General features: G+C 37.2%; 3 protein-coding genes, 1 non-coding gene and 1 pseudogene across 4 annotated transcripts; 3 read left to right on the top strand and 2 right to left on the bottom strand.

The window, feature by feature from the left end:
* The first annotated feature begins 3,800 nt into the window (after nucleotides 1-3,800).
* LOC104895561 (SKP1-like protein 1B) lies at nucleotides 3,801-6,987 on the top strand. Its single transcript, XM_010682107.4, has 2 exons — nucleotides 3,801-4,260; nucleotides 6,477-6,987. Exons 1-2 carry the CDS (start codon nucleotides 3,958-3,960, stop codon nucleotides 6,648-6,650), a joined length of 477 nt encoding a protein of 158 aa, XP_010680409.2. The 5' UTR covers nucleotides 3,801-3,957; the 3' UTR covers nucleotides 6,651-6,987.
* Nucleotides 6,988-8,287: 1,300 nt separating this feature from the next.
* Nucleotides 8,288-9,075, bottom strand: LOC130591760 (pentatricopeptide repeat-containing protein At3g51320-like; annotated as a pseudogene).
* Nucleotides 9,076-9,109: 34 nt separating this feature from the next.
* On the top strand, nucleotides 9,110-11,605 carry LOC125498892 (uncharacterized). Its single transcript, XM_048647207.1, has one exon. The coding sequence runs from the start codon at nucleotides 9,110-9,112 to the stop codon at nucleotides 11,603-11,605; it is 2,496 nt and encodes an 831-aa protein (XP_048503164.1).
* Nucleotides 11,606-11,716: 111 nt separating this feature from the next.
* LOC125498220 (uncharacterized) lies at nucleotides 11,717-14,601 on the top strand. Its single transcript, XM_048645970.2, has 3 exons — nucleotides 11,717-12,462; nucleotides 12,597-12,651; nucleotides 14,233-14,601. Exons 1-3 carry the CDS (start codon nucleotides 12,362-12,364, stop codon nucleotides 14,329-14,331), a joined length of 255 nt encoding a protein of 84 aa, XP_048501927.1. The 5' UTR covers nucleotides 11,717-12,361; the 3' UTR covers nucleotides 14,332-14,601.
* A 537-nt stretch (nucleotides 14,602-15,138) lies between these two features.
* TRNAE-UUC (transfer RNA glutamic acid (anticodon UUC)) lies at nucleotides 15,139-15,210 on the bottom strand. The gene has a single exon. It is a non-coding gene; the product is annotated as a tRNA-Glu (tRNA).
* Between the last annotated feature and the right edge of the window lie 6,228 nt (nucleotides 15,211-21,438).

The following is a 21,438-nucleotide window of genomic DNA, read 5'->3' as shown; positions in this document are numbered from 1 at the left end:
TCTCACAAATGCAAACTCCCAGGTCATGAAAAGACGAAAACAATGCCGCCAATCTCCCAATTCATGGAATCGTGAGACGCCGATGATATAAATAATGGTACCTGGAAGTACATGCATGTTTAGTCTGATACATAGGTAATATGGCTGTTACCTCTGCTATATACATATATAAGTACTTAAAATCATTATATGACCCTGACTGACTTGATGTAAAGTTTCATTTCCTTGATGATGCTCATGATGTAAACATAGAGAGGTTTTTCAATTGTTAGAGTGTGAAAATAGAGTTAGTAAGAGTCAATTCTTTAGTTGCTTTCCTTAATGTTGTTTGGATTTGTGCCTTGTAGATTGAATAGGCCTGTTGGTAAAGTTTATCCATCTTTATAGATTGAATTTTTATGTTTGTGACTAATGCTTCAAATTAGCTTTTAATAATGGGAAAAGAGGAGTGGCTGCTGGGAAAGCTTGGCTTAGATTACCGTATCCATCTTTTTCTTGTGGTATTAGATAACGAGATAACGAGTAAAGAGTAAAACTTGCACCTGGCTATTTAGTAAAACTTGCCAATGGAGTCTCTGAAGATAGAGGTTGAGCAGTAATACGTTGAGGAACCTGCCAATGGATGGCTGCTAGGTCCATCTGAACAAATAGTATCTAAATAGGTTTGTTTTAATAAAAAATATATTTTTTAATATGTATTTTTTCTTATTTTTTTACAAGTAGAAAATTAAAGATATATGTCCTCAAATTGGAGATGTACCACTTATCATGCCATAATGTCCATTTTTCAATTTCGTACTCGGCAAAATATTATGAAACCAGAATCAATTAGGAAATTTATGAATAATAATATATTTGATAATTAAAACTAATCTGGGGCATCGCTCGAGTCAAAATACTAGTTTATATGATTTATTAGGTGAATTTTTTCTTTCCAACTCCACTAGATACAAACTAATTAGCGTATTTAGATCAATGGAGATGTGGTAGATTAGTGGGGATACCATCTTGAATTTTAGAGCATTTGCCCAGGGTTCAAATTCTCATCCCAACAATATCTTGGGCATTTACTTTCGGACTATTTAGCTTTGTACTCAACTTCTGAACTGGCTTGCCCTGCAGCATGCAGGCTAGTAGTCTACAAAGACTGGTCTCCGGACCAATTATCTTTCCTAATTAAAAAAAAAATTAACATATTAAAATCATTTTCTTTGCCTTATTTAAAAAACAAACAAAGCAAGTAACAAACCAAGTTAAACTTGGCCTATTTCTAAAGTGTATCCACTTATGGGGAAGGGATATCTCTTTACCCATTCCTAAAGTGTATAATCCGCTTACCCGAATCGGGTTAACCTGCGAGAGGTTACGATGTTGATCTCTCTATAAGATCTAGGGATGACAATTCAATACGGATCCAACCCTAACTAATTTGAAACGAAATATCCAATTCGACTCCTACAACATAATTTGGCCTCTACTTCATCAAAAAAATATGACTCCAAGTCTAAGGAGGGTTAGAGTCGGATACTACTGAAAATCTAACATCTCTGATCCGACTAAGTCTCCTATTAGAGTTTTGTTGCATTTAGCAACCATGGTACACAATATATAAATTATATTATGTGAACTATTAATATTTTTTTGTGGTAATATGTACACAATATATAAATTACTTTACTTTCTAATATATTATAGGAAAAATTGTTAAAAATAAGTTAACCTTTAACCGATCTTCTCTTAATAAGTTAACCACTGGATTATTCTGGAATAAGTCAACTTTGATACCACTTAAGCCTTTAATGAGTTAGATGACTTATGACCTATTGAACCGGTTAAAAGAAAGGAAAAAATCCAGATTTTTTTCGTTTTTAATATTTCTCATCTTTCCTCTCTCACCTCCTTCTCTCTTCTCTCTCATGTCCTCTTTTTCTCATCTCTCATCACCTCCTTCTCTCATCTCTCATCACCTCCTTCCATGGCTGACCACCTAACCCCAGCTAGCCTCAACCACAACCGAACACTCCCACACCCTCGCACAACCCCCATAGCCCACCCTCCCCACACCCCCGTTGCCACCCTCAACCCCCCTCAACCACTGACGCTCCTGCTTGCAGCTCCATCGATGAGCGTCACGCCTGCCGCCATCAATCGACTATACACACCTGAGCACAGCCGCAACCTAGCTGCTCCTTCTTCCTCTCTTCTCTCTCTTGCTCTGCCTCCTCTGCTTGGTGTCGCGTTACGGCACCACCCTGTTGCTAGCTCTGCTTCAATCACGCCTGAGATTGCAGTCACGCTGGTGCAGTGAAGGTGAAGAGTTCCGGCAAGGCAAGTAGAGGGGGAAGGTGGGTTTTACGGGACTAAGAGGGAGAGGGAGGGGGTTGCTGGTCTGAGAGGGGGGGAAAGGGGTTGTAGGGATGGGGGAATAGGGGTTGCGAGGGTGGGGGGATGGGGGGGTGTTTGCAAGGGGTGGGGGGGAGGAGGTGGTGGCAGGCAAATGGGTGGGCGACTGGGGGTGAGGTGGTTGGAGGAGGGTGGGGAGGTGTTCGTAGGGGTGGGTAGAAGGTGTTTGCAAGGGTTGGGTAGAATAATCGGTTGTTCCTTGCATTAGCAGGTGGCACTCACAGAGCTGTCAAAAAATGACCTGATCTGATAACCCGGCCTGAACCTGTAATGACCTGTAACTGACTTGCACCTGAAATTTTGGCAAAACAGGTCAGCTGAAACCTGACCTGCACCCGACCTGATAATAACTGATACCTGCTCTTGACCCGATACTACCTGAACCTGAACCGATACCCGCCCAAAAAAGACCGATAACTGAAATGACCCGACTTGACAACGATTTCAACCCGATTCGACACCTGGCCCGATTAGGACCTGAAACTTATTATAACTCGACGTAACTTGTCATTAACCCGACCTGTTGCGACCCGTTACCTGATTTTACTAGTCATGGTGTGACCCGGTACATTATTTTACTTGACTTGGTTCTACATTACCCATTTTACCCGACTTGTTGATTGTTGATAACTCGATTGTCATTGATTTCACGACATAGTAACATAAATCATAAACTAACACTACTATAAAAAGGCATATAACTAGATGAACTATTCAAGCATTGATTTTCAATGAAATCTTAAATAATGATACAAATTTGAAGCGACGCCACACAAAATTCATGACATGTTCCATACTCGAAGCGACCCGAAAGTGACCTGAAACCAAGTATGGTATAACCCGATAACTACCAACCTGAAACCGACTCGAACCTGACCCAAACCGCTATTGTCCTCACCTGATAAGTATCCGACCCGTGCATGACCTGAACCTGAAAGCACCTGCTACAAACCTGCTATAAACCCGACCCGACACCACATAATCACGAAAGATGACATGTCCCGAAATTGACCGGCGAACCCGACCGAACCCGAAAGAAGAAATTATCCGAGACAGACCTGACCGAATTAGACCGTTCCCGACCTACACCCGACCTGTTTGATTTAATGACCTGACACGACCTGACGAACATGACCTGAAACCTGAGATGACCCGACCCTGATCCCGATTCGAGTAACTGAATTGACAGCTCTAAGCAGGTCACAATGTAATCCAACTTGTTTAATGCTTAAATGATATAAAAGATGGCTTATTCCAGGATAATCCAATGGTTAACTTATTAAAAGAAAACCGGTTAAAGATTAACTTGTTTTTAACAATTTTTCCTATATTATATTATTACTACTTAGTCAGTCTAATTGACGGGCATTATGGGCGTCATACCTCCACATCAAAATTTAATGGGAACAATCATTTATCAATAATAATCTCCCCCAAAAAAATTCCACACCTTGGTTCTCACCCGTTTCGTCTCCCGCTCTCCTCACCAGCTCTCCACTAGTTTCTCTCTCCTAGGGTTAGGGTTAGAGTTTTTCGAAACCTGCACAGATTTTAATGGCGTCAACAAGGAAGATAACCTTGAAGAGCTCCGATGGCGAGACATTCGAGGTAGAAGAGTCGGTTGCTCTTGAATCGCAGACGATTAAGCACATGGTTGAAGATGATTGCGCTGATAATGTTATTCCTTTGCCTAATGTTACCAGTAAGATCCTTGCTAAGGTGATTGAGTACTGTAAGAAGCATGTCGATTCTCCTAAATCGTCTGAAAATAACGATCGTCAGGTTGATGATGAACTCAAGACTTGGGATGCTGATTTTGTTAAAGTTGACCAGGCTACCCTCTTCGATCTCATCCTTGTATGTCTCTCTCTTTCTTTTAGTCGGATCATGGTTATATTATATGCTTTGGAAATTGAATTTTATGTGAGTTGATCTTATTGTAGAGCAAATATTGACCTTTTAGATCGGATTTTGATTAATTTTGTGGAAAGTTAGAGTTTCTTTATTTCAATTTTTTTTGGTTCGTTCTTTTTTTACTATTACTATTTGCGATGGTTTCTTTGGGTGTAATTTCTGGAAAGAAGAAAATAAAACTATACTGAAATGTTTTAGCGATTTATGATTTTACTGAACAATCAATTGTGCATTTTGTTTTGAGGTTTTGCGCTTCAACTTTTGCTTGAATTATATTCTGGTTGTGTAATTTCCTTTTATTATGATGCATATTGAACTTTATATGTCGATTATTATTTAGATTGCTCATAGGCATGACTGTTGTCTGCTAGGCATCTATTCCCGGTTTGTCCGAATTTTTGTTTTTGGTTGGTTTTTGCGTGTAAATTTTTTTTTGTTTGTACCTTGGTTGGTCTTGGTTTTCCTCTTTATTTGGGTTGAATGTGCTCTAATAAAACAATGAAGACAGAAAAGTTTCTTTGAATTAAGATAGTTTGGACTTTGGCACAATGAGGCTTTGTTTGAATTATTTGTTCTTACATAATCATGCTTGATTTCTTTCTTCTCTATGCCATTACCTTCATTTTCGCTCAAGTCATAGGAAAGCTTTGAGCTTTCTATCTCTCAGTTAAGTTGCTAAACAACGCCTTAGTTTTTCTTAGAAATGCCCTAAATACACCAAAATACATAAATTTGCCAACCTCCATGTATTTTATACTGCTTCTATACCCTTTGCCTTTCCCCCTCCTCCTCACCTCTTTCTCCTTTCATCTATCACATACCAAACACTAATACAGTATATAGATTTTGGGAAGTTGTGACTTCTCTTTGTGGGAGAACTTCTCCCTGCCCATGTTTCCACTCCCCTTTCTTGTCCTAAGTTCTAACTCCTCCTTTGTACGCTACCCAATTATGTTCTCATAGTATATGCTGTTACTATTTGCAATATTCTCATTTTATAATTTCTTTAAATCTAATCTCATAATTGGAAAATTAGAAAATTTGCATGAACTTGAATATCTATATAGAATTGCAAATCTGTAAATTGGCATCAGGCGTCAATGGTAGATGCCCTACAGCTAGGTGCCATAGACGCCTACGCCTTAGCCTTAGCCTTAGCCTTAGCCTGTGGTGGGCTGTCTATGGTGGACGCCTTAACATGTGGTTGGACGCCTACAATAGATGCCTCTCTATGGGTCAGGCATCTACCACAGGTTCAAGCGTCCATGTCAGGCGTCTGAGATGTGGTTCTGACGGTGGTGGTGGGGAGGGACACTTGTGCTCTTATAGGGTTATAATTGAATGTCTATGCCGAAAGAGTCTTCTTCCCCTTCTACCTTTCTTGTTAATTTGGCCCAACCAGAATATTCTCTTATTTTTACCTAGATTAGAGTGACAGGATATACAGGAGGAAGTGTTTGTTAAAGTGGTCTTTGGCCTGTTCCTCCAGGTTTTTAGGAAGTGAACTCAATTAGGAGAAGTATGTTTTTTTCATTGTTTGGGCTTCTATCCATATTCCAGTACTACGTCGCAGTTTTATTGTTCTTGGATCTAGGGGGTTATGCTGGAGAAGACGATCTACCCACAACCCACTACATATAGAGAACACAAAAGTTATCTATTTTGCTGAACTGAATTGCCCAGTTCAATTATGTATATCTCATGTTGGTAAACTATCCTCTTGGTATAAGACTTTTTTGGGTACATGTGTGGATTATTTGCTCGAGAGCAGTCACCTTTATTATGTTTAGACTCTGGGTTATTTCATCTTCAGAACATTTGTATCAGTCATGTACAAATTTCATAACAATTATTTTCTTCATGTTCTGCTGCCTGTTATGTGCTTTGGTTGTATCCTGGTTTAGTTGTTACTTTTTCTGTTTTGATGGCAACAATTACTATTTTCTGAACCTGCTCAATTTGTTGAATGATATTTCCCCTTGATAGGCTTTCTTTTTTCTGGTGCTATGAACAGTCTCTCTCTTAGTTGACTGAGTTTTGGTCCTTTTTTTTCGTTTTTAATATTAGATGTAACAGGAATTCTTGATTGCTGTTTTCATTGACGTACTTGTATATTTTACAAAAAAAAATGGTTGGCTGTTGTGGTTCAAATTTTTCAGGCTGCCAACTACCTGAATATCAAGAGTTTGCTGGACTTGACTTGCCAAACTGTTGCTGACATGATCAAGGGAAAGACACCTGAAGAGATTAGGAAGACATTCAACATTAAAAATGACTTCACTCCAGAGGAAGAGGAAGAGGTCCGCAGGGAGAATCAATGGGCCTTCGAGTGATGTTCAAGGCACAAAAGAGACCTAGTCAAAACTCAAAAGTGCATAAGGATGTGTTTCTCAATTCTATGATTATACTGGTTGTTTTTATGTGTCTTGCAGTTCAACATTGTCCGGACTTGTTCTCATCTTTACCCGATGTCTTCAGTATAAATTTCACTGGTGGGACAAAGATGGAATTGTAGATAATACTAGTAGTCTTTTGGAGGCTTGCTGTTTGTGGGTGCCTGCTAGGTTTGGTTCCACCACCTCCATTATCTTTTTTCTATGTCATTTATGTGTATGTGATGTACTTCGGTTTTTAAGCTTTCTTCTATAATTGGAGTTCAGTCAACATCAATGGTGCTCTCTTTGCATTTTGAGTTTTACCTTTAATGGTTGTCATCTCTTTTCGAGTAACTTGTATGGACAGGATCGACTCTGCTATTGCAATCGCATAGAGCATTTTGGTAGTTTCTTGTGGGCTGTGACCCCCTCACCTTTCTCTTGTTTGGTGACAACTGACAAATGTTAGTGTTACAAAAGCCATTTGAGTGACTTGCCCACTAGGAACTATTTGTATACTTAAAGTGGTTCCTGTCTCCTTGACATTGGTGTATGTCAAATTTCCGAGGTTGAAGTAGCAAAATTTTGACGATGTTTGCCTTGTGTTCCATTAGAAGTTTTCATTGCTGAAGAATTGGTTCCTGGCAGATCATAAAAAAGTTGTATTTTTAGGGAAATGCTAAAATTTTAGTAGATCGCACAAAGCAATTCACTTCCTTTTTCTCCCTCTTCTATCTTCCTTTCTCTCCCTCTTCTATCTTCCTCTCTTTTTCTTCCATCACGACCATACATAAAGACAAGTAAAATAACTCCAAAGCATGAATCTTATGATGTCTACTGTATGATTTAAGGTTTTATCAAACCTTGTCACTAATATGTAGAATGATTGTATAATATGAGAAGTGGAGCAGATGAAGGCTACATAAGGCTTAAATTTTTAAGTTGTAAGGTGAGAGTGGCTCAATTGAACAGACACCTTTCGTAGGTAGTATATCCAAACAACTTTGCACATCAGAATTATTGAGAGTGTAGGTTTAGAGTCCATTGTGGCATTTTTTCTCATGACATGAAGTCATGAGACCAAGTCTTGTTTATAACTTCATTGAGTGTAGGTTTTTTCTTTTTTCTTTTTAAAGACAAGAGTGAAGGTTCTACTATTCAGTATTCACATCTATGAATTCTACCTCGAGAACATTTTCCTAATATTTTGGGATGCTTCCTGAGTTTAACCCATCATCTTCCCCTTCACCAGATAGCTGCATCACCGAGCCCTCTGTTATGAATCTCATAGATTCAAATAAAATTTTTACCAGATGGTGTTTAGAGCTTAAGCTTCAGGCCAATCATCAACACCATTTTTAGTAATTGGCTATCTGCCATTAATTTGCATGAACACATGAGCTGCAAGCATCCATTGGCATCATATAGACATCCATATGGAAATTTTTTTGATACATGATTCCTCTTGAGACTAAGTTTGACATCCAGTCTTAAGCATTGATGCTGCAACACGTGTGCATTCGAGGAATTGCATTTTCGAGCCATTTTATTTAGCAAATTGACTATTTATGTTGCATACCGCATCTCATCACCTAATCTAAAATAGTGAACGATGATATCTATAAAGTGTACAAGGCTAATCTTTCTTTCATCAGTTTCTTCACCTCAGCAGCATCGTCCCACCTACCAGCAGCAGCATATATATTTAAGAGTGCATAGCACATCAAGTTCTGTAGTTACTAATGTCGTTGCAACTTGTTCAGCAGTAGATAGATCACCTTGGAATCTGCATGAACCAAGTAAACTCGCCCATAACAATGATTCTAATGGCGTATCAACAACAAACTCGTTAAATTTCCTAAACAGTTTCTAGTGCTTCTTGTGCAAGCCCCTTTCTGGCCACTGGCCAGTAGATTTGCCATGCACCAATAATGAACAAAATTGGGCTTTATGTCAAATAAAATGGCCATCTGACAAAAATAGGCTCTTCCTTTTTCCAACAGCCCTGACTGTGTACAGACACATAGAATATTAGAACACCAATGTAGGTGATTTCATCAGGGAACACACGTGTTTCACCTACGTTCACATAGATTTGAGCTTCAGCTTCATTATCTAGTTTATCATGTCTTTAAATAAACGAAGACCATCTTCAGGATTACCATGAAGACCATGCCCTAAGAGCATTGAATTCCATCACACCAAATTCCTTTCATGAAGGCCATCAAAAATCCTACGAGCCACCCGCACTTTTAAGCATTTACTATACATATCAATGAGGCAACCTCAATCACCCCACAACAAGCATATATATGAATCAAAGAATTCCGAATAATAAAGATTTCAGACCCATAAGCCTTTGCAATTCTTCATACAAAATCATCTCAAAGACGTTGGTTAACAGACTAAAAGGAATTATGGGAGATTTGGTCGATAAATATCAGAATGCTTTTGTGCCAGGGAGGCAAATGTCGGATAATTGTTTCATTTCACATGAAATAATTAACTGGGTCAAAAAAAGAAAGAAGGGGAATAGCTTTGCAGGTATTTTGAAGGTGGATCTGAGTAAGGCTTACGATCGAATTAGGTGGGATTTTGTTGAAGCCATGCTGAGAAAGATGAATTTCCCAGAAATCTGGGTACAATGGATAATGCAATGCATAACAACAGTTTCATATGCTGTTCTCGTTAATGGCGAGCCCTCCCAAACTATTTTCCCATCTGCTGGTCTAAGACAAGGGGATCCACTATCATCATACATCTTCATACTATGTATGGAGGTGCTATCTAGGAATCTAACTCACCTTCAAAATATGAAGGAGCTAGAAGGCCTCAAAATTGCTCGCACAGCTCCAAAAATCTCCCACCTCTTCTTTGCGGATGATGCACTTTTCTTCTTCAAGGCGCAACCAAAGAACTGTTGGACGATAAAGAACGTTCTCTCAACGTTTTGTGAAAAGTCAGGGGAGATGATAAACTTCGAAAAATCTCATGTAATCTTCAGCCCAAATACTCCTATTAAGTTTACAAAAATCATGAGGAAGCCTCTAGGTGTGCAAGTTAAGGGAAAGATTGGCAACTACCTGGGTTGCCCTATGGAGATAGATGGAAGATCTTCAGCTAGCTTCAACGAAATCACAACGAAAACAGTCAATAAGATTCTCTCATGGAAATTCAGCAGACTCTCTCCAGCAGCTAAACTTATCCTCATCAACACGATACTGACCTCCCTAGCCTCTCACATAGTCTCAATTTATCTTCTCCCGAGGAAAATCACTAAGAAACTCTCTTCAACCCTTTTGAAGTTTTGGTGGTCTTCCTCTATGGAGAAAAAACCAATCTACTGGAGAAAGAAAGAAGTCCTAGAAAATCACAAACAGCAGGGAGGTTTAGGGTTCAGGAATATTGAGAAAGTAAATAAAGCTCTCCTTTTTAATCAAGCCTGGCGAATCCATCAAAAAAAAGGTTCTCTCATTAATCAAGTCTTCACTGCAAAGTACAGAAAAGATCCACTTCAAATGGCAATAGATGATGAAGCTCCCTCAAACTGCTCCTACGCCTACAGAAGTCTTTTTAGAGCATGTCAGAGCTTTAAAGAGGGCCTACACAAGAGATTAGGCAACGAAAAAACAATAAGAATTGACAAAGACACTTGGCATCATCAAGGCAAAAGCCTTAAACCAAAGATGAGAGAGGACCACCCGTCCAGAGAGAACTACAAAATGGTGTCAGATATTATTGATCAAGATAGAAGATGGAAGCAGTCAGTGATATGGAACATCTTTCCAAAGGAGGAAGCAAGAGAAATTCTAGCTACTCTCATTCCTCAAGGAGAAGAAGAAGACGAGCTTGAATGGTCACACACAAAGTCAGGAAGATTCACCGTTAAGTCAGGTTATTGGTTTCTGCAAAACAATACCAATAATCAGGACAAAAAGGAACACTTCTGGAAAGATCTCTGGAAGTCAAATATTTTCCCAAAGTGGAAACACTTTATATGGAAAATCATGCACAATGCAGTGCCAACAGCAGAGAACTTGTGCAAGAGATCAATTTTACAAGTTGATACAAACTGCAGACTCTGCAAAACAAAGAGAGAGACCACACAACATCTTTTTAGAGACTGCGAAATATCAAAAAGGATTTGGAAAGCCTCAATGGGAATAGTGACAGATCAAAGTGCGCAAATCTCAATACAAGATTGGATTAGAAATTTTCTCAACCTTCTTAGAAAAAAGAAAAAGAATGCAGATGCTGATCAAAATGCAGAAGCACAGTTCATCTCAACACTTTGGGGAATATGGGTTCATAGAAATGAAATAATATTCCAAGAAACAAGAACGAACCCATCAAGAATACTAGAGATAATCAAGGATCACAATAGAAGGCTTCTGGAAAGCAATAACAAGAAAACAGAGCAGGAAAAGGATAGTAACAGTAGTCTGATCACAGATGGAAGGCAAGCTATAGTATGGACAGTAGGGAAGAAAACGGGAAATGTCATGCAAACGCTAGTAGTAGATGGTGCATGGGCAAATAAGAAGGGGAATCAGTGGCAAGCTGCTATAGCTTGGAAAAACAAGAACGGATTATTAGGAGAAGAATCTGCTTCCAGAATTTTTGCGAACTCACCGGTACAAACTGAGGCTTATGCCATTCTCAAGGCATTACAAGACATGAAATGGAAGTGCTCAGACATAACAATACACACAGACAACATAGAAGTGGTCCAAGCTCTGACCAGCCAAGGAAGAACAAACAAGAATATCGCCCAAATAATAGTAGAGATTAAGAGAGCAGCTAGTAGTTATCATTTTGTTTCCTGTATCAAAGTTAGGCGAGAAGCAGTTAACCTAGCCCATGACTTAGCCGCAAAGGCAAGAAAAGGTTTAGTTAACTGCTCTCCGTTTTGAGTTTTATTTGATTTACCCTTTGTCAAAAAAAAAAAAAAAAAAGAATTCCGAATTTTACATGACCATGACACATCTCACCTATCCTAGAACTTACCCAGTTTAGCACAACAACCAAACAATGGAGGAAAAGTATAAGAATTGGGAATACTCCCAGATTTCAGCATCTCAAAATAAAAGCTGACACCTTTCAGTGGCACCAAACTAGCAGAGTAAGGCCTTAATCACAGTGTTAAAACAAACTAAATCTGGAAAATCAATGCTGTGAAAAACACTCAAATTATAACACAAATCATCAACTTGGGATGAACGTCTAAGTAACTTACTTCCAAACATTAATAACTGGGCATGAATTTTTTTGAGTTGGGTCTTTTCAAAACATCGAGAATGAAGATAGGTTAAAATTTTATGAGAGAGAGAAACTATTTGAGAAAGAAGAAGAGTAATAACGTTGAAATGGAGGATGAGAGAGATGAAAAACACATCGAATTACAGCCTTTTCTATTCATCTGCAACTGGGTTTCGATGGGATTTTGAATTCAATCTGGGTTCCGCCATTAAAGTTCATCTTTCTCTCTCTCTCTCTCTAAAACCCATGTCATGTGAGAGATAGATGAAGGCGTTTGTAACTTGTAAGCTACCAAAACGACGTCGTTGCACCAGCAAAAGGGTATTAATTACTTCGAAATAAAATTTGGGGACATTTATTTTAAAAAATAAATAAATTAACAGAGCAGAGAGAAAGAGGGTGGAAAAAACATGGTGAGATTGAGCAGAGTGGTGATGAAAAATGTATGTGAAGGAATGAGCAAAACTCTTTCTGAAATTCTGGTTTGCCCATTATCCAAACAGTCTCTAAGGTTTCTCTTTCTCTCTCCTTTTCACGTTTGAGTTGCAGTTGTTATTGTTAGTATTCAACAAATTACTTTGATGCAGATTTTTTAGGGTTCTTATTGATTGCTTCTTTTTTGCCAAAAACTATATAATTGGGCAGGTATTGTGAGAAGACAGGATCATTGATCAGTGATGAAATCGGAGTTTCTTTTCCGGTGAGTTTTCGATTTTTTCTTGATTAAATTTGCTGTGAATTGTGTTGATTCTTGAATAGATTTCTAGGTTGAAGGAATCAAACATATTATGAAACTTCTGTTGTTGGAAGTTGGAACTTAGGAGTAGTAATTCTTAGGGCTCCCTTCAAATTTCAATAGGGTTTTTGATAGACTAGGGTTTTGTACCTTATTACTGGATGATCTGTTTTAAGTGTTAGCTAATAGACTTTCATAGATATACCTGAAGTTGGCCAAGTAATACATTTTCACTGGCTAAGTGCAAACAAAACAGACTTGCATATGCTTTTATGGTCTTCAGTGAGTCGCCTTCATCAATCACAGATTCAGTGTCATCCATGACAATTGACAAGTAGATAGAAACAAAGCTTCCTGTATAATCGCTTCCTTTGGGACTTCTTTCTTCCTTGTAATATTAATGCACAAGTGAGATTAGATAGCCTCACATGTGTAAAGTTACTCGTATGCAACATTCTTGGCCAAAGTTCAAACCTCGTGGATTTCTTGAGCCTGGGAAATTCTTGAGCATGTCTTAGTTAATTACTTATTGCAGAGAGGTCCAGTGACGTTGGCTGCAATATGACGGAAACACATAAGCTATCTTGCATAGGTTGAGTAAGATTCTGGACTCGCGCTCTGCCAAAGGTTTCTTAGGAAGTATATGTTTGATAGTCTCACACCTTCCTTCTAGTACTTAAATACTCCTAATAGGCAATTGAGCATTCCAAACTAGACCAAAGAGCTAACGCCTACCACTATGTTGGTGGTATTTGGTCAAATTCAGGGCTTATGTACAGGTTAGCAACTCATGAATACAGAATCAAGGGTCATATCCTTGTATCCGTAGAGTTGATTGTCCTTGACTTAACTCAAACCCCAATAGTTTGTACTAAGCAACATCTGAACTACCCAAACGAAACCTGATTATACCTTTTATCATATTTTGCGAGTATGCTGTTGAACTACCTATTCCAGAAGATGCAGCTCAGACTTCCAGCTCACCCAAGTGCCAAGTATATCAGATAGCTATTCTGTTGGCTGCCACATCACCACATCACCCAAGTGCCATGTATCTACCTTACTAGTTACTTCTTGTCATGACTAGAGTTGTAGGCAAGCCCTGTAATTGCACTAAATTCATTCAGTTAATTCTATTACTTCTTTATCAAATTAAGCTTTAACATTCTGTGCTGAAGATTTACCTCAATCTTGCTTTAAATTTTGATTTATGACATATCACAATTAGTACAATTAAGTTTTACATTAATTGTGATATGTTTTCATCACAACCTGAAATCACATTAAAACCAAACCCAAAGCTGACCCCAAATGCCAACCCTACTTGCAATTCATGGTGATCTGAATTCTGATGTCGCTAGCATACAAGCATGCATTACATTCTCGATTCAATATAATGCGAAGACTAATTGGTTGCTTGCTATTGCTATTTGCTACAATAGACAACTTATATCCTGTCTTCTTATGCTGATATAGGGGGGTCACAGAACATTCCCCTATTCTAGCATCCTTCTGTTGTCTAATGCCTGTCTGATCTGCATATAGATAATTGATGGGATACCTTGTTTAGTTCCAAAGGACGGGAAGATACTTGAAGACGAAGGATCATCCGATACAGGTGGACAAAAGGAGGTGAAAGATTGAGATGGTTTTGTAGTATATAGAGCTGTATGCTAGAATTCTGTGTGGTGAGAGTTTGGACTACCGAGTATTATTTTCAAAGAAATGACCCATAGGCTAAAAATCTGATGCCATCAGAGTAATAATAATTTCTGTAAAGGGAAAACCATCAAATTATGTCACGTCACAAATTCACAGTATCACACACACCATACTGCGATTTTGAATCTATAAAACCGTAAAACAAAGTTTCAATTAGGCTACAAAATAATGATCTAACAACAGCTTTGTCAACTAGGCTATCTGTTTCAATTTACGCGGTAAGTTCATAAAATGCTCTTTATCTGTTTTATTTTCTATCCAACCTCGTGATCAAATGTTCTGAAAATATCCAGAAGATTGCAATTATGAGTATCTTCATATCTTGTTCCTCATTTTGATTCTACAAATCTAGCCACTCTTTGAAACTTTTGACTCTTTTTATATAGTAATAGTAAAAGAACAGCTTTGCTTTGCAAAAAATTGTTAAATTGGTTTAAGTTCATCAATGTTTTGGCCTTTGTCAAACACTCCAACTTTTGCAAGACATGACGATCTCAACTAAAATTTACGTTAAATTATCCATTTCAGGAAGTTTTGCTGAGATTTGTCATTCTTCCCCCCTTTTTTTTATATCATCTTTGCAATGTCAAAGTAGATATTTTTAGTTAGCACTGCTTTTTCTAGTTTGACTTTTAAATAGTAAAATATAATTAAAAAACACCCAGGCCAGTGATTTCGTCCCAATAATGCTATCCCGTTTTAGAAAATAACCAAGATGGAAAAAAGAAATTCCGTTGCCGGGAATCGAACCCGGGTCTCCTGGGTGAAAGCCAGATATCCTAACCGCTGGACGACAACGGACTTGTGATTCTTTGGGCTTATTACAAAATTTGGGCGTAATTATAAAATGTTCTAACCAGTTCTACGTCTCACACAATAGGTTAACCCAAATTTATACTATGATCTTTGAAATGAGCAAAATTCATTATGGATGTATGTAACTTTTTCTTTTTTAAGATGAACATTCCTTGCAAGTGAGGAGATTTTGAGGATTATATTTTTTTTGTCCCAAACTACCTTTAACTTTTATGTTTTTGCGAGAAACTACCTTATAAAAAAATTGTTGTCCCAAACTACCTTACTTTTACCATTTTGTTGTTGACAACTACCTTAGGCCGATTTCCGACGTTGACTTTTGTTTTTTCCGCTTTTTATTGTCACATTATATCACTTGACCTCTTCAAACCCTTTTTTTAATTTTTCCCACCCTAATTTCCTCATTTTCCGGTGTGCGCGCACTCTCTCCCTCATATCTATGTGACACTTTGTACCACCAATCCACCATTAAATTCCTCTTCTACTTAAACTAAAATTGAAACAATCACCCTCCTCAATTCCCACAAGGGCAATTTTGTTTTTCCCACAATTTTGAACTGAAAAAAAAAAGTCAACGCCGGAAACCGGCATAAGGTAGCTGTCAACAACAAAATTGTAAAGTAAGGTAGTTTAGGACAACAATTTTTTTATAAGGTAGTTTCTCGCAAAAATTTGAAAGTTAAAGGTAGTTTGGGACAAAAAATCCTATATTTTATAATGGGTTAGAATTGAACCCTTATCACAAGGGTGGAAGGTGGACCCCCAACCAACTAGACACTAGTATGTAACAATGTACCCAGATATGTGATAGACAATTACGGATTTTTAGTTGTAATGTTAACTATGAACTTTATAAACAAGTACTTAAAGGCTCTCGTGTATCTAAACTTCCTAGTATGAATTGTGTTTATAAATTTGTGAGAGGTTTTGGTCCTTTAGAGCACTGCTTCCTACGTCGATGAATTATGTTTATAAAATATCCAATTATAGTGTTTAGTACCAAAGGGTTGTTTGGTAGATGGGTCTCCTAAGTGTTACTAATTCATAACAAAACAGCTCTAGTACAGTCCCTAAAATACTAAAATAACGGTCAAATTAAAGAGTAACTCTCTAAGTTTAGGTACAACCAATTTTTGCTAGACATTCCAACCTCACTTTCACTTGAAAACCAAGCAAAAGGCCTAGACAAGCAGCATTCTTATCCATAAAGTTAGTTGTTTGTTAACAAAAACCAAGAATATCAACCTATTAACCTTAAACTCATACTACACATAAATATGCAAAACATTATATGCTTGATCTACAACTTCATCGGCCTAAATAAGGTTAAAGAAGCAAAAAGGAGGCTGAGTTTCATAAACGAAGATGATCTATGCTGTGTGTGCTTGTCAACACTAATTAAGGAAGGTGAAGACATTAAGGTTCTTCCTTGCCTTCATCATTTCCATTCTGAATGTGTTGATATGTGGTTCAATGCACGCCGGAAAACATGTCCAATTTGCCGGTTTCTTGTCGAAGATGAGAGGAAAGATGATGATCTAATGAGTAGGGAATTGGTGCTATGGTATTCAATTCTTTCCATGTAACTAAAGTGTCAACCATTTCTAAGTTTTTCGTGAGCTCAAAAAAAAATGGATGGATGTGTAATGTAAGTGTTACGTGCACTCTTTAAAAAAGTATGTCTTCAGTGAAGATAATCAAGAGAGAATGTCTTGATTCTTGAACAATCTCTGGCATAGGATTTTTGGATCATTTCGTTCTAAAATTAATCCTATATTTAGTTAAAAACTTTAAAATTGTTTCTCGAGTTTTATTCTGAAATCTAAAATGATAGAGTATTAAACTATTCTTAGAACTACAACCATCACTTAAGCTTTTGGTTAAGGCTATGTTCAGTTCACCTTATTTTTGCTTATTTCAGATTTAATCAGATCAGATCAGAAAAAATAAGTTCAGATCAGATTAGTTCAGATTATGCTTATATTTAAAAATCATTGTATCTTTTATTACATATTAGTAAAAATCATAATAATTGAAGATTAATAAAGTACTCATTGAGATGAATCAAACAAGACCCCACATGACTATATTTTTTCTTATATATTGAGAAAAATCTAAAAGATAAGATCTTGTAATCAGAAAAAATAAGTTCAGATCAGAAAAAATAAGTTCAGATCAGATAAGTTCAGATTAGAAAATTTCAGGTGAACTAAACATAGCCTAAGTTGGTCTTTTGACATGGTATCGGAGCCAGCGTGGCATAGAGGTCACGGGTTCAAATCTCATCCACCCCCTCCTTAGGGACTCCAACCATCGGCTTAAACTTTTGGTTAAGTTGGTCCTTTGACATAAAAGAATCATAAAAGTGATTTTTCATTTCGCATACTCAAAAAAAGTCGAAACTTCTTTTTTTAATTGAGGGGAATCAAAATCACTTGTTTACATGAAAGGAATTTTATATTGAAGGATTTTGTCCTCGATCAAGTGTAATAAAACTAAATAATATTAGGATAAGTTATGGAGATAATATATTCAATAATATTATATGATCACAACGTTTTGCTAGAAGCTAATGTGTTTGTTGGACTAATATGATTAGGGCCAACTACTAATATCATTGAGTCCTATGAGGTCACACAAGTAATGACACTTGGATATTTATCCAAATCCATTTGTTGAAATGGGTTGCGCGGTTTGATGATGGATGGGAAGAGTTGTAACTCATGAGTTTATTAGACTCATAATGTATGACATTATGAGGCAAAATAAAGCCTCATGAAACACCTCTTTTGTAACCACCTTATATATCGATATGGGGTTACAAAGGTGTACATACACTTTTACAACTTCTAGAGTGAAAAATCTGATTTTTCCCTTAGTCTTTTCACACTCATTTTCGGCCCTCACCACAAAAGTAAGAGAGTGTTTTTCTCTCTTCCGTACTAGCATACGTGGTGATCCAAGTGTTGTTCGTGGACCAACATTAGAGGAACGGCGCTTGACGTTCTAAGGTAATCTCCACTAGAAGTTTGGTGAAAAGAGGAACATACGCATCAAAGGTATAATTCTATACTATTGTTTGATTCATACTAATTTATGCAATATCTTGGATAGATGTACAAGTATTTGATACTTGGTTTCCGCATTATGCATCTAAGTTCCTACAGTGGTATCAGTTAGCCTATTGCATATTAATAATATGATCATGTTGATGCATGTTTTATTCTTATTTTTAATTCAATTAAGGGAGGGCTTTATATATAAATTTATTTGGATAATTGATATTATGATATTAATTGAGGAAACATAAAATTGGATTTTATGTATATTATAAATATATATTATACTCAAACAGAAAAAAAAAAACCCCTCACATCACAAAATATCAGATTTTGTGTATTAGTTTATATCTTTTTTTTGCTTTTGTTACACAAAATTGATATGAAACCCTAACTTTTTCTCCAAATCAATTTGTGTAACTTCCATTCAATTATCACAAGGGTTGTTGATAATTGAGAGGGAAAGGGGAAGGACCGCCGGAATTCGCCGCATGGTGGTGGCGTGCCGCCGGTCTGTGGCCGGCGTCGTGGTACGTGGCTGGCCGCGGGTCGCTTCCTGCGCTGGGTGCTGCCTGCACGCGGGTTGCTTCCTGCGCTGCAGCGTTGGTCGCCGTGGGCCGCTAGCAGTGTGCGGTGGTTTCCGGCTGGTTCGCGCGGTGGTGGGTCGCTGCTGAGGTGGCAGTGGTAATGCACTGCTGCCTTGGCAGCTTCCTATTTTTTTTTTTAAAAAAAAAGTTCTTGTTTTGAGTATATTCCAATATTGCAAATTATTAATTAATGGTGATTAATTTTATATTTAAGTCATAATTGAATTAAAATAATGAGCTTTAATTTTATTAGTTAATTATATGTGATAATTGACTAGTTAATTTTAAAGGGGTTTACTAAGGAGTTAGTAACTACTATTATATTATATTTTTTTATGATGTTAATTACATTTTAGGTTGTTAGTATTAATAGTTGATTAATTCTTCCATGCCTTTTTATGTGGTTAGTCATCATGTTAAGTTTTTTTTTAATATGATTAAATTATATGTGGTGCCTACAATTGCTTTAATTTTTCTTTAAGTTTAATATGATTAAATTTGTTAGATTAATATTTTAAAGCCTTTGTGAGACGAAATTCTAATATGATTAAATTTTGTCTTAAGGTACCAACCATAGGATTTAATGTGTGATTAAATCTTCATGGTATTATTATGTTTTAAAGTTGTTAAAACATGATAATTTATTTTAATAGTTGATTAAAATGCATGTTTTATATATATGATATTATGAATGCATGCGGTGACTAGTATGGCCCAAAACTTGGATAGAAAATACGATCTGCGTATCGTTAATGTATTTTTGTAATCTAAATACGATCTACGCATCGTTGGTATTTTTGTAATATTTTAGTTTATAATTCCAAAAATATTTATTCAAGTATTAATAAGAAGAATGGTGATTCAATCTTATCCTATGAAGCACAAGGATGGAGATCCATGGTGATTCAACAAGGGAGCCTTAAAGAGTAGTCTTTAGGTTTAGGGGCCATACTAGGATCACATTTATTTTATGCATTTAAATATTGCTTTTAAATGCTTTCTAAGTTTATTATGCTTGTGATTTAATTATTTAAATGTTCACTAGTAATTAAATCAACATAATAATTTACTTAGGTCCCTTAAATAAAATATTGGGTTTTTGCTATTCCAAATAAACACCTACTAAAACTTGATCGTTATATAGTTCTGCCAAAGCAGAGTATTATTTTCAATCATGGGCTAAGTAGAGTAAATTCCTGAAATTTGCAAGTTTAGTTTGGTTTGGCCCAACAAAATCATCAAAACGGTTTTGGATTTTGTAGCAAAGTTTTTGGGTTTTGTGTTTGGGTGACAAGCTCTGTCTAGGATTAGGAAGGCTCTCCCCAACGTTGTGGGTAACTTCCTTACCTGGGAGCGTAATCACCTTAGCAAACACCCATTAACTAAGAGTTACAAATGTTGTAATTAGTAAAGGAGTTTACTTACCTTTTAAACTTGGTTTTAAGTTGAGGCCAAAGTCCACTTATAAATCATGTTTGATAGGATCTTAGAACCACTTGATTCAAAAAAAAAAGGGACACGTTAAAATTGGTCAAGTGCATAGCTTTTATTTTAAAGTGTTTAAAATTTGTTAAAAGCTATTATGATAAACATACTTATACTTTTTGCATCTTCTATGTAGATATCATGTCTGGTAACAACAATAATTCACCTTTTAACTTACGTTCAATCCTTGAGAAGGATAAATTGAACGGGAACAACTTCCTTGATTGGGAAAGGAATCTAAGAATTGTTCTTAGGTCCGAAGGTCGAGAGGATGTTCTTGAAACCCCGATCCCAGTTTTAACTACTACCTCTACTGATGCTGAGAAAGAGGCCCATAAGGCCGTTGCAGAAAGGTCAGTAATTGTTACTTGCCTTATGCTAGCGGCTATGGAACCAAGCCTTCAAAAGAGGTTTGCAAGCTTGGATGCCTATAGCATTATCCGACAGTTGAAAACCATGTTTCAACAACAAGCTCGGATAGAGAGGTATGAAACTCACAAGGCTATTCTTGAGTGTTCGTTAGTTGAAGGCAAGCCGGTCGCCACTCATGTCTTCGAAATGATTGGTTATTTCGAAGCCATGGAGAGGTTGGGCTTTCCTTATAGCCAAGAGTTGGCTACTGACATCATTCTGCACTCACTTCATAAGGGGTTCAATACGTTTCGATTGAATTTCAATATGAACGGGGTGTCGAAAACCCTTGCTGAGTTACATGGGATGCTCATGACTGCCGAGCAAAACATCACTATTGCACCTAAGAAGGAAGTTCTTATGGTTCAAAAGGAAAAGGGTTTTAAGAAGGAATGGGCTGGCAAGAAAAAGCAAGATAAGGGCAAGCAAGTTGCCACTAAGACTGCTATTAAGCCACAGGCAAAGGCAAAGCCAAAGGTGGCCGCAAATGCCAAGTGCTTCTATTGTGATCAAATAGGTCATTGGAAGCGTAACTGCCCAAAGTACTTGAAGGATAAGAAGTCTGGGGCTTCTTCTTCAGGTATCTATGTCATTGACATTAATTTAGCAACTCTACTTCTTGGGTATTTGATACCGGTTGTGTTTCTCACATTACTTCGAATGTGCAGGGA

This window comes from Beta vulgaris, chromosome 6 (assembly GCF_026745355.1).
Source record: "Beta vulgaris subsp. vulgaris cultivar EL10 chromosome 6, EL10.2, whole genome shotgun sequence".
In the NCBI taxonomy this organism is placed as follows: Eukaryota; Viridiplantae; Streptophyta; class Magnoliopsida; order Caryophyllales; family Amaranthaceae; genus Beta; species Beta vulgaris.
Note: the sequence above shows the minus strand (reverse complement) of the source record. Positions and strands in the feature narration are given on the sequence as shown.